Source organism: Anopheles coustani, chromosome 3, assembly GCF_943734705.1.
Source record: "Anopheles coustani chromosome 3, idAnoCousDA_361_x.2, whole genome shotgun sequence".
In the NCBI taxonomy this organism is placed as follows: domain Eukaryota; kingdom Metazoa; phylum Arthropoda; class Insecta; order Diptera; family Culicidae; genus Anopheles; species Anopheles coustani.
Genome location: NC_071288.1, coordinates 82281449 through 82295455, shown reverse-complemented (window position 1 = coordinate 82295455; position 14007 = coordinate 82281449). Strand labels below are relative to the sequence as shown.

Genomic DNA, 14007 nt, shown 5'->3' with positions numbered 1-14007 from the left:
ATGGGATTCGAATCTTTGGAATCCGTCTAGGGATCGAATCTTCAAATCTTCCGAATCCTGATTCTGCCAACACTAGTTGACATGTCATTTCCCAGCAGTGTTTGTTAAACCACCGTCGAGGCCGGGTCAGTCACGAGGTTGCATATAAAACGGGCACAACGCACGAACGTCGCAGATCCTAGTGTTAAAGCTAGTTGTTACAATTGAACATCATTTTTACTGTGTAAATCACTCCTCACCTCAAACAGCTCCTCATTGTTTTATGATTTACCATCCCGGATCCCGCCTGTGTTTCTATTTGTGCTCGTAGCACCTTATCGGAAGTACTATCGCGCTGTAGCGCAAGTCCGGGGAAGCGTGTGTGCAATCAACATCGTCCGCCAAAGTGGTCGGACAGCTGTTCTTGGTATTCGGAAAGCGATCATCGGTCAAGGCCAACCGAGAACACACATCCATCAGTTAGTGGTTTTTGGCTTCACGGTCGCGAGGAAATCAATGAATGATAGATTTGTCTAGCTGATAACTGCTTGCTACTAACATACGAGGAACGAACGGCTCCTCGCAATCATTCTACGGTTTCGTACCTCTGATACATCGGGTTTTCCCCATCGGGAAGGAAGGAAATTACAAAATTAACCCCTAGAACCAAGTTCAGCAGACGTGCAACATGTTGTCCCACTTGCTGAAGGACGTGAACGTGATCGTCAGCACCGGTAACGTGTTGAATGTGAGCGAACTACGCAAAAAAGCTGGCCAAAAACCAACCGATGAGGTGAGTTTAGAAGAGATAAACATTTAAGTCATTTTGTTGTTCCTCCAGGTTTCATCGTTATCACTGTAACAAGTAATGTTTGTAATACAAATAAATTAAAGCTACCACACCACACGCGTTCTTCACCAACACATTCGGTCATTGATTTCAGTACTGATTTCACGATTGAACGTTGTAAACATTTACATTTCAATTAGAGCTCGGGAATGTTTGTGTTATTTACAGAAATAGGTCCAATCGATACGCTTGTACAATGATCATTAGTACTGACTGATTGATTTGACATTGATGAGTTATAAAAGAAGTGTGGCATATTGCTATAACATTATTCCCGTTTTCACAACGATCTGCGTTTTCCATTTGGTGTGAAGATACACACTTGAAGGAATGGAAATATTCGAGTCCCTGATATGAAATCATGGCCATCAGAGGCGCCTGATAATCGCGCGAAAGAAATAGATCGTGAGCTCATTCGTTCCGCTTGAACTTGTGGTATTGAAACGATTCGATTTATCGATGTTTATTCTAGTGGGTATTTCGGGTTCGATTACACTACACATGTTTTTTTTTATTTCAAGAGAATCATGGTTGGGCGAGAAAGGAAATCGCAACCGATCAAGGTCAATGGTTGTTTTTGTGTCTGTGATGTTCTCCATTGCACAACCGTTGAAAAGTGGTGAAACCATGGATTCACCGTGACTTGCAGATTTTCGAAACCCTACCGATGATGTCACGTTGCCAACCATTTCTAATGGTCCTATAGAATGACTGTGGCGTCCTCGTCGGTGCCGGGCATGTCGTCATCGCTGTTTGCGACGTCATCATGTCATGTGGAAAATACAAGGGATGTTACCTTAAAAAAATGCATATGAATCAAAGCAGGCATTAAAAATGAATGTATGCTTGCATTCTCCAGAATGGTCGCACTATTTTCCCAGGAATGCTTCTACTAAAACACAAGGGTTGGCATCAATTTCCGGTTGCACCGGACGTCACCACAAGGCTTCCGTTATGGTACAAAGGATGTAAGGGAACAGTTTGGATCTTTCTCGTACCGCAGTACAGAATCATTTTTGTTCTCAAAGCCCATTCTTTACCACGTTTGTACCAGGAGACATTTATTTACCAACCATTTTGAAACGAAACTGTATAGATACAGGTTCTGAAAAAATTACTTCTATTATTTTGTTCCAATTACTATGACGAGAAAAAATGGGATTGTCTAAAATGGAGCAGCACACTCCTGCTTCAGCTGTAAAGCTCATGAATATGATATGCACATGCCACACCAAGCAATCTACATCGTTGCAATGTTTGCACCTGCTCTCATTCTGCAATCTCAAGCATGAACAATACGCTGTTTGCATCGGACGGATGGTGTACTTCATATAAATATCCTCGGGTTGGATTATTTACCCTAGCGGGCTTTTCAAACTACCAACAGTTTTATGTATCTCACATTAGTTCCTTCTAACGACCTAAAACCAGAAATTACGGATCGATAAAGACTTTTCTCTGCGTTAAACATTTTCATGAGACAGTGAAAGAATATTCTAGCATTGTAGCTCTACCGCCTCCACCGGTGATATCTAGCGTTCGTCACGTGTCGCCAATTTCTATAGTTACATGGAACGTGACGATGCATTCCGGTGGTAGACTATTTGCACTCCTCCAATGAGACAAGGAAATGGTACCACCGGAGGCGGTCGAATGGTGCCATCGCACAACGGGACACTCAGATAAGGAAGAATGGTATGATAAGAGGGTGGAACGGGTAAAAAAATAATCGTACCATTTAAAAATGACATCAACTTGTAAGCCACCATCTCTTGTACGTAATGCACCCGGTGGGGGACCGAGTGATGACCGGATTATGAGCGTAACCGCAACCGTTCTGGTAAATTCTGAGTGTGTATTGAATGTAATCTTTTCGGCATGTGTCGTCATGCTACAAAATGATTATATTGCATTTCCGTATCTATTGTCGTTAGTGACAAAGGTTGTGATAAATTGAGTGGGGAATGAGAAAAATACGTTAATCTATTCATTTAATGTGTAATATTTTTATGCCTTTTGTATTTTATTTTAATGTCTTGTTCAATAAGAACGGTGATGTCTTAGATAATCATGTTTTACCGTGATCGAATTATAGTGCTACTTAAAAATTAGAATTTTTTTACGTTTTTTTTCTATAAATTAAAATCATATCGAAGAATCGATAAATCTTTCTGGTTTTCGATTAGTAAACGAACAAATTTAAGAAAATCTAGATACATGAAACGTCAAAACTAAATTGAGTGCAACGTTTGTCTAAATCTTCTACAAGTCCTGAAATTTTGGTTCTATAAAAAAAACTTAAACTTGAACATGTTTTGAGTGCATTTATGTTGGCCTTGAAGGGTTAACTTTTACTGATGCTTGAGTAGATGATTGGGTGAAGAAAAATATGTCCCCTGGTGCCGGGGACTACCGTGAGGAGAAACGAAAAAAATACGGTGTTTTGTTTCGTTCCGAGATTGACAGCATCTCGCACACGCAAGACATGGGACGACGGGACGTGTTGTGGTCGCCATGTGCCGTATCCACTTTTCTTCACATATTGTTTTCCTAATGCAACGCTGCGTACTAATTATACGGCAGCACGAAGAAGTCGGCTTACTGTTCCGTTGCTTCGGAAGGATGTAAAAATAAAAGAAATTCCCAAATGAGTAATTTTTGCGTGGTGTAAAACGCAACCCTCGGCCTAACTGGGTCGTGAGTGCTTTGCTTGTACACTAAATTATTCCGCTGTTTTTTTTTATTCTATTCTACCCGGTCCAATTCTGTAGATGGTTTCTTTAAGCAGTGTGCGATAACAGCGTTGAGGTCAGCTCGCGGTCGGACAGAGGTTAGATGCGTTGTTAGGAGGCGATCTAAATCAAGGTCTCGCAAGTAATGTGTTTCTTGGAGACACTAGAACTGCCGTCTTATGTCGCCAAGTTAAAAATGTACTGAAGGTTTCTTATGAAAAATGTTTTGTTGATCAACATTGTAGCTGTATTCGACATACGGTCTACGGGTTAAAGCATTTTGCACTTATTTATTTCTCTTTACTGTTCGTTAATAGTTCAACCATCGTTTAAGGCTGATTGCATCGGTTTTGAATATGAAAAAAACAACCTACACCACTCTTATGTAAAGCAATTACCGTTGGTAGAACCTCTCCGTTCTGGGGCGTGTTTTGTGGCAAAACGGCAATGACGGGTAAATCTGTTGCTTATGCTGCAATTTAGGTTGCCGGTTGGGTTCGAACCGTGTGCCCTTTTTCTTACATCTGACAATTTGATATTTGATCTTTGCGTTTCCGAACGAAGGTTTAAATACACGTATGGCGCAATGTTTTGTCGTTGTGAAATATCATGCGTCAGTCACAGTCAGCGCAAAGTACGTGTAGATTTTCTTACACTTCTTTTGCGCCGACCAGTTGGAGGATTTTTTAAATAACTTTCGATATTGATCAATCGGTGCTTAACCTTTTAGTGTCCAGGGACGTAAAACAATTTTGCGGCGTTTCCCTTTGGCAACATAACGCAACCATACGATCAAGGGAAGTCACATGCTTCAACTAATAGCTCGATCGGGGCGGGAAAAAAAGGTTGTCGCTCATCCGTCGTTCTAGTTGGCGCGCTTCGCTCCAAAGCACGTGCATGCATGCCTAATGCATCTCTCTTTAAGGTGTCCTACGGTTTATTTATAAAACATAAATTTCCCCGGCAACCTTCCATCACCGGGATTGACACAGGGCCGACATGTTTGGGCCCTTTGCCAGGGCATATTTTTTCGATAGATTTTAACTATGTCTCCCTTTCCGTCCTCCGGCCTTTTCTTCTCCAGCTCACCGACTGCCTCCGGTCAACGTTCGGCGAAGCGGAAGTGGTTGAATTGCAGCCGGCGGAAAGTACTAAAAACGACCAGCACCGCCGTCTGATCACTCGCCGGAACAACGATCTGCTCGAGAAGGTGCGCGAACATCCGCGAGCGGACATTAAGATCGGGGCGAAAATTTTCCTCAACCGGTTCTCGGAACCGGCGCTAACCGAGGCGGTAGAGAAGCTGTTCACCACGCTGAATGTGTCCTACCTGGACAACCTGATACTGGCGTACCATCCAACTGGTGTCGCGGGCACAAATGGCAATGGTGATGTAGCGGGGGACGAAGAGCAGGAGGTCGAAGTGAAGGAGGGCGTCATCGAGTGGGCCGTCGGTAGCGACAATGCGGTCGGTAACCTCAAGAAGCTGTGGGCCATCCTGGAGCGTTACGCAAGCGATGGGAAGATTGGCCAGCTGGGCATTGCCGATCTGGACGCCGATTCGTTGAAGGAGTTGTACGACGCCTCGACGGTACATCCATCGATCGCTCAAATTAATCTGGCCGCGTGCTGCGTCGTACCGCCCGAACTGCAAGTGTACTGCAATCAGAACGAGATTCAACTCCTCACGCACAGTGACCCGCAAGGTGAGTTAGTTTTACAAAATAAAGCTAACCGACGTGTATAATCAATCTCATCTTCTTTTTTCTAGAACTTTTACCCCGAGATGTTCTGAATGACCTGGAACTCGGCAGTTACTGTGCTGGCTGGACGTCCCGCTACCAGGTTCACATTAAGTGTCGCGGTGTGCTAGCGGCCAAAGGATTCATCGTGAGCTTCGAGCGCCTGAACTAGAGCGGTGGATGCATAGATGAACAGTACGACGAAAGACGCACGGCTCGACGACGACTGCAGGACAGTTCCGTTAGAGAAACCGAAACATTCGAGCACATCCGCACACCCACACATACACAAATACACTCACGAAAGCTCAGCGGGCCGGCTGCAGTGGACGTTTGTTCCTACGATGGGAAAAACGTAGACCAGCAATGGTGTCCATTAACGAAATCCCGTACCGCAACGAAGGACGTTCGAGGCGGAACGAACCACCGGGCGACCGGGTGGTTGGTTATCTTTCGTGGCACTGTGGTTCGCCCGGAGTGGACTTATTTAGATGGATGTGCTTTCCTAGTTTTTAACCGATGTTAGCTGTTTTATACAAACTTAACAAACACAACCAGATGCACTTAACAACATTCGATGTTAACAATAGCGGTAGGCGATGACTGTGACCAGACTAGGGAAAGGAAACCGTGGCACAGGTGTGGGAGGTATGGGAACTAGCAGGGAGCAGAATCGAAGCCCTCCAGGCACGAACGAACGAAACGTTATCCTGCCAGAAATTTCAGATAGGGCGACGTAAGAGGAGCAGTAGGTATGAAAATAGGTACAATAAAAAGACATGAACGCTTGTTAGTACAGAAGATATAGATGGTGCGCAAATGAAATAGGTTGACATGGACGCGGAAACGCATTCCCACTGTACAACGCATGGGGATGCATTTCCGAGGCAGTTTTGTATCGCTTTTAGAACTACTATTTCTATTATTACTGTTAGGGGATGATGCGGGGCAGCTTTAGGCAAATGAATGTTTGAAACATTGTCGCAAAAATTGTCGTTTCTTTTCTTACCACATTTGCAGCACTGAATGAAATTATACTAGAAATTTGCTGGAGAACCAGAAGCAACGAACAAGCTGAGCAAAAATAATATGTTGCTTTAATTTAACTCACCAGCGACGACAAACCCGAATGGGGGTAAAGGCAAAGCCGAAATCAAGTAGAACAAGTAGAATCGATGAATCTTAAAATGTAAACGTTTTGGTTTACTCTTCAATCCGGAGATGGTTGATCAGGTGAATTGGGAACTTTCGATCTGAAAAGGAACCTGAGCAACTCAAATTTGGTTAATGATTTATTGTTTGGTTTTCGTTAAACATCCCGCCTATTCTCAATACAATTTACATGCTACGGGTTCGATTTTTCAAATATCAATTTTGTTGCGCTAAAATTAAAAAAAATAACAAACTCAAGGAAATTTTCATATTTGACTAAATTACGTTTTGTTTGTTATTTGTTAGATTTTAGGCCTATTTTGCACATCAATTTTGTACAGTTCTCGCAGTTGAGATTTTTTAAATTTCCAAAAACCCTGTAAGTTATGTTTTTAGTTACATTTTTGCGTTTCAAATGCAAACTTACTTCATCTCCAATGTGAATTTTGTCACTTGCATTTATATTCTGCGCTGCAGGGTGCCCAAATAATTCAACCTGCAGTGTATTTCACCCATGAAAGTAAAGCTGCCTCTTAATGCATTGCAATCAATTAAAACTACTTGATGATGGTCTCTAAAATCTACCTCTTATTGGTACGTTTGCATTTCAAAGCAAATATTGTTTTGAAATAAAAATTCAATGTACAATGATCGATAACTTCTAGAAAAGGTAAACCTTTTTTCAACGTAAGACAGGGGGTTCTTTGACCGGAGTACATTTACTACAACTCTCAACAAACAGCAGGTGCACTTGGTTAACAAGCACACGTACAATAAAGTAGCGATACTCGCACTACAAAATAAACACTTTCATACCATGTTATATTTGCCTTTTTAATGTTTTGCTATACGCATTGATATGCATAGTATGAAAACCTCAAACAAAACAATTCATCCACAAGACAGCGCAGGCAGGAACCCTGAAAGACCCACCGACCCTTAGAAAACTTTATGGGATTTGCTTTTAGCCTTTCGTTGAGACTACGACAAGTCAACCGCGCCTGGTGAATATGCACGGCGGTAATATTTTTCTTTGCGGTTTATTTTTGAACTCGATTCCTGATCCGCTGGAGATCGATGTTCAATAGCGTTCGAACAAATTCCGACAAAATGCACCAAACCACCGGGAACGGTGCTCGATCTGCGGTTGGTATCGTAGGATGATAAACGTTTCATTCCAACACTCAACCCATTCATCAAAGCGGTATTCGGAAGGCTTTGATTTTTGGGGGGACTCTTTTGCCAACCGCAGGAATAATAAAACAAAAGGACGTTAACAGGGAGCGAGAACTGTTTCTTGACCGTCCGGTAGTCGCTTTGACAGTTTACGACATGCAACCAGCAGGACGATTCAAATTTCACGGATTCAAAGCGATTCCGATCTTCGATGATGATGAGATGCATCGATCGCTTCCTTTCACGTGCTACCTCTTCGCAACCGTCCCATTTGCTGGCTTGCTATGAAGGGGCCTTTGGGTGAGATTTATTGAGGATTTTCTTCCTTTGAGCGTCGTGACGGGAGATAAATTATTGAGTTGGATTTCCTTTGACTTCATTTTTATTCCACTGTCAATTTTTTTTTGTACCGTTCTGAAACGTTGAACAACTAGCAAAATGATGAGTTTGATTTACAATGACGCAGTTTCGGACCTTACAAAAAATTTCAACGATAAGTTTGATAAACTTTTGTGGAATTTGATTCCCTCCTGCTAATAAATTGACACACTATTTTTACAAATGTTTCCGCAGTTTACATTTTTATGACATCACAGCTATACGTACGGAAGAAATGATAATATGAACATACGAATAAATCACATGCCTGTCGAAATTTTTACCTCCTGAGAAAATGTTTAGTTTTTCGTAATGTATAAATCGTAGAACTTTGAAGCAGGACAGTGGTGCTTATTTTATCATTTTCAAACAACACATCCTCGAAATACGACCTGTGAAAAGTCAGGATTAAATGTATGTATAGCTATGGTCAGTATAATGAAGACTTTCTCTTTTCCTTTCATTTCCATTACCGTGAGTCGATAATTCAGAGCGACACAAAAACCTTGAGTTTCGTCATGTGCAAAAAATGCATACAGTGCGACAACATTCTTTCTTACTTTCGATGGCAGATTTTATTAAATTTTAGCTGCATCTACCAACGCTTATATCTTTTCTCGCCGCGGGGAGGAAGTTTCGGTAACTTGTGCTTTCCCTCGCAGTGCTATAAGTAATTTATCTAGATTAATTTCTGCTCATCTTTCCTCCAGCGGTTTTTTTACCGGTGCGCTATGGCTGGATGGTGAGGAAGGATTTTTTCGACCATTTCTTTTCCTCTCCTGCGGGTCGAGAGGCGATTTGCTGGCGTCTTTCTTATCGCCATCTTCCGGCATCAGGCGCCAGGCGTAGGCCAGGACGACCACCGGGTTGATAGGAAAGTGTGGACAAGTTGAGGTAGAGGGTAGCCCTTGGTTTATGGTGAGCCATGGTAATGCGCGTGCTCATCTTCGTTATCGTTGGTGTATTATAACCCTTCAATGACGAATCAATTAACTATAGGATGAACCCTTAAGAAAAGTGTCTGTTTTTGAACATCAGTGCTGTAGTATTTATGCACAGCGAATTATTTTCACTCTCGAGAAACAAAATGTAAAATGTGTTTTCGGTCTTAAAGTGATTTGGTTTGCGCAAAGCTAGTCAAGGGTTCAGAACCGATGCGCTGCAAAACCAACCCACTCTGCATTGCAAACGGGGCGTTTCTCGGCGGAGACGGCGTTCTTCTCCTGCGGCTTCTCAAATGTCGGTTGAATATCGAGCATACCATGTTCCGGACCGGACGGATGAGTTCGATGAGCGATTGATTTCCAGCCAAAACTCGACCCCGGCAGACCGGTCGACCGAGATAGAGTCGTTTAGTGGGCGACGTGGGCCACGGGTTCGATGGGCTCGAGTAAACAAAGTAATTATTTTATATCCGATGCACTGACGGTGATAATCGAGCGTCCGCCCGACTCAGGAAAGAACGGGCTGGTGTTTTTCAAGTGCATGGTTTGGGTTGGGTCTTTTTGCCTTCCCCATGGATAGATAGCGTAATCGATTCCGTTAGGGCAGTCCGATTGGTGAGCCTGGTTGAGGCTCGAAGGGATGCGATCAAACGAACTCCACGCCACCCACGCACTCGGTGGTCCTTGGTCAATCCAACGATAGGTCCAGCTCAAGATGAACAATTTACTTTAGCGCTATCTTCTGGCAGTAATCTTTACTCCGGCTGTGGTCTGCAAGAACTTAACGAACGGCGGCAGGAAATGCACATCTTTTGAAAATGTTGGTTTAAAGATTTATAAAACCATCTATTTTGTTGTTCACGAGTTTGTAGTTAGTTTTTGTTTTATCAGTGATATAATTGTTGTATGATGTTTATGCATACATTGTTTACGAGATGATTTAGATTATTTTGTTGAAAGTTATACTCTTTTAAGGAACCTTCTCTCTTTCCAAGTCTGCTAAATTAAAATAATTTTCGTATCACGTTTGGTTGATAGAGTCAGAATTTAAAATAACTTCTGTCTGTTTTTAATTTAAACTATTAATTTTGAGTTCATGGAAGATTAGTTGTACAAACCTGTTGATTGTTACTGTAAGCAATTTTAATACATACACGATTATTGCATTTTAAATTCATTATTTGTGTCATATCATTATTCAGATTAAGCTTTTTATTTGTGCAAGTTCAGCAATAAGACCATTTGAAGTCTATTATTTTGTTTTATAATATTCAACATGTTATTATTTAAATTAATGTTTTATTATTTTTTATTGTAAAAGTACTTTCCACACCAACATTTCGATAAATGTTTCTGTTGGAATAAAATTACTACAAGTTTACAACTATTGTTATACTTCAAGTGAGAAGTTTTTACAAAAAATATAATTGGTTTTACTAAGCTCATTCTTGAGCACAGCTTTGATATCAAAGCTCAATATGTTTGATATTGTAATGGAAAGTGATGAAAAAATCAACAATATTTTAGTCTGCAGAGTTTTCCAGATGAATAAAATGGGTTTTCAAGTGTTTAAGATAAAAACTTAATTTACGCTGGTAATATTTAACTAACTATTCACAAAAATATAATTTCATTCAAATCACAATTTTGTTAGCTTGATATCGATAAAGCCTTCACAAACATTAATAGTCATCTCATAAATCTCTTCAAAGAGTTTGCTAGACAATCTGACTGGCCGTCTAAATCACACACTTTCACAGTATATTGAGCGTTTCTACACTGTGCTTAACTATTCCACACCCAATTAACGATATTTGCTAAATTAATTTATAACGAAGCAAAAATACCGGCACGCTCCAGACGTCCAATGGTTTCTGTTGATTCTGCTTTCACCAATCCCTTTCCACTCACCCCACCATGTGTTAATCCAACATAGCAAAGAGGAATTAAGCCCCGATCGGGCGGCGTTAATCATCGATCGGTTGCTTTGGATGTCGAAGCGCACAGGAATTTCGTTCACCGACGATTAATCACCATCCTGGCGGTCAGACAAAGTGCAGGGAAAAAAATATAAATCCCCCTTCCTGATGAGTCGTCCATCTACGGAAGGATCGGCCCTGGACCGAATGAGGTGTGTCCATGGTCGTGGCTACCTTCCAGACTCCCACCCTCCTGAACCCCTTTCTCTTAAACGCGCGGTCAATAATGCCGATCAAGCGGCGTGATCGGAATTCGAATTGTCCACCCGGTTCCGTTTCCGACGGGAAAGATCGAAGATGACCACACTGATGATGATGATGATGATGGCGAGACCAAGTGCAACACTTACCGGGTGGTAATTTCTTCGGAGTTGGATTTATTTATTTTTGCTAGCCTTATACTTCCAACTTCCCATTCGGAGAATTTAGGTCGACACCGTTCCGTGATACGCTCAATATGGATCTGAAGACGGGCGGCGTTTCGAGCGAGCTTCATTTTTTCCCAAGCTGGGAGGCCTGCTTGCAAGAAGAATTTTGCAATTAGTGCAAGTCCCAGTCAAGATGTCTGCCATCAATTCCACCACCAGAAATAGAACGAAAAACGCTGGTGAAACGGTTACTAGTGTTAGATTTCTAGTTGTACATCTTTTTCAGAGCTAGGTGGAATTCGAACAAGAATGTAGAGTTGTTACGTGATTACGTCAATTAATTAAGGGATGGAACGGCGATTATGATAGAAGTCAAACATGGACAACGAACGCCTTCATTAGTCGTCGAGGAATGCTGACAGCGAAGATTATTAAAAATTAGAGAACTATAGATGGATGTACCCCGAAACATATGTACTGGATGTATTTCAAAATTATCGTACTTTTGTTGTAGAACATCAAGAAAAGGTAACAAAAATTATATTGAAGAGGCGTAGAGTTTAAATAAGTAACAAATACGTGTTGTGATAAATCTTTCCGTTGATGTGAAAATGGTTAATCAATACCATCAATACATGGGCACCCGGTACACAAAGGATCCGGTCTATGGAATATGATTGCGCAAAATTTCGATAGTTCATTTTTTTACCACCACTTGACTTACCAATGAAACAAATTATATCGCATTAAAGGCAAATTTCAAGTTCCTTTCACTCCTTGAAGGAGATGACTGTAACATGTTTAGAAATTAAATGGGAAAAAATTAAAATCCAATAAATCCCTACTATTCCCTTCTTGTTGATTTCTAGTAAATCGTTTCCTCATCTCATCCTCATCTTTTCCATCCCCTGGCAGTACTTCCTTTGTATGACCATTAAACTCATGTCTTCAAGTTCGACATGCGGGACCCCAAACATTAACCGCAAAAATTTTGCCCACCAACAAGGCACCAACCTATGCGCCGAAGAAATGAAAACTGAGAAAGGTCACTTGGCGGTGGTTTGATCCCGAACAAGGATCCTTGCGTTCGAGGTCGAGAGTTCTAGTTCTAAAGCTTATCTAACCACCAAGTCCTCGATGACTCGGGTTGATTCTCAAGTTTCACTTCTTGAGGACTTTGACGTATCGCCCCGGTTGACATTTGGGCAAAATAAATTCTATTGTCCCCGTGTGTGTGTGTGACCGGGGGTTTTGCTTTTGCTTTTCCCGTCCACCGGGGGAAATCGGTCTTACGTCGGTCCGGGAGTCCGGTGCCATCGATTTCCCGCACTGTCCTGTAGCGAACGGAGAGCAGCGCACCGATCGATCCAGCTCGAGCATCAACGCGGGTTTGGCTTATTCTGCTTCCTTTTCAGACCCTCACCGAATGGGAAGTGACGCAACCGCCTTAAGTTTGTTCCAGTTCATGAGCCCTCTGGCTCCTGCTGTGCATCCGATGCAGTCCGACGGCGGATCCGTACTTGCTTCCGTCCGAGGGGAAACGTTTCAAGATTCGATCGATTTCCCGTCGTCCTTGGTTGCGCTCCAGAATAACCGTACGGATCTGGTGCGTTTTCGCATTTTCCCCCTTTTCTTTCACAGGAAGACGTTCACGCACCGGGGAGGTCCTCGTTTTCTGTTCGCTCAGTTTTGCTCACGATATCGAACGATATGCTTTCGATCAATCGATGCAATGCAGTTGAGGTTATGTTTACGTTTGCCGGTTCACATCGAGCGTAACTTTTTTTTGTCCTTTCCGTACGGCGTCCAGCCCTGTTTACGTGCGCTCGGTGTGGTCTTTGGCCTTCGATACTCACACGCAAAATTAATATATCGAATTCCCACCGAGGGACGAGGGCTTGTTCACGTCCGCTCGGGCTGGGGAACTTCTACTTCCCAAGTTTCCCTTCGCCAAGGACATCGTTTGACGTTTCGTGACGCAGTCGTGACCGGTCCACGGATACAACTTGAAAGAGTGATGCCACGGAGAGTTCGCGATTGTCGCGGCTGGAGTCCTCGCCAGGACGCGATTGTCGAATGGCACGGAGTGAGCCGCGAAGACAGTCTTTTGCATTCGCTTTGATCCGTGAGAACTGCTCGGCATGCAGGACCGTGTAAATGTCCTTTTTTAACGTTCCATTTGTTAAAGGACCTCCTCCGAGGTTCCGAAGAACACGGCGTCTTCCCGTCTGCTGAGCAGCTCGATGTATTCCTTCACTCAATGGCATCAATTTGGTGATTTCGATTGGAACATCGTTATCGCACGTCAGTTCCTTGGGTAAATTCCTTCTGTTGGCGCTACGGGATACACCAAAACTTCATTCCAACAGGCCCGGCTAGAAAGACGGGGCTTATTCTTCGACAATTAATTTAATTCATAATTGGAATGCTTCCCAAGCATGGTTTTTCTTGTATTTAATTGGTTTGTTGGATGCTAGCTTCAACGGATCCGATGTTTTTCATCGAAACCATCCATTTTGTACGCCCCAGGAGGTGGTTTTGATTCAGTAAGAGTCGATTAAATCGTGAGGAAATTTGCGTTCCAATGCTTATTGGCTTTTATATATTTTCTAAAGGGTTGCTCCTTTCACGAATTACAGTAACATATTTTATTATTGTGAGGAATTGAAAATCATTCACATTAATTTCTCTTTTTGTTTTGTTTAAC

General features: G+C 42.4%; 1 protein-coding gene across 1 annotated transcript; it reads left to right on the top strand.

Annotated features, from left to right (window-relative positions):
• The first annotated feature begins 125 nt into the window (after nt 1–125).
• Nucleotides 126–7265, top strand: LOC131271158 (glutamate--cysteine ligase regulatory subunit). The gene is made up of 3 exons (XM_058272550.1): nt 126–772; nt 4646–5267; nt 5333–7265. Exons 1-3 carry the CDS (start codon nt 668–670, stop codon nt 5473–5475), a joined length of 870 nt encoding a protein of 289 aa, XP_058128533.1. The 5' UTR covers nt 126–667; the 3' UTR covers nt 5476–7265.
• The last annotated feature ends 6742 nt before the right edge of the window (nt 7266–14007 follow it).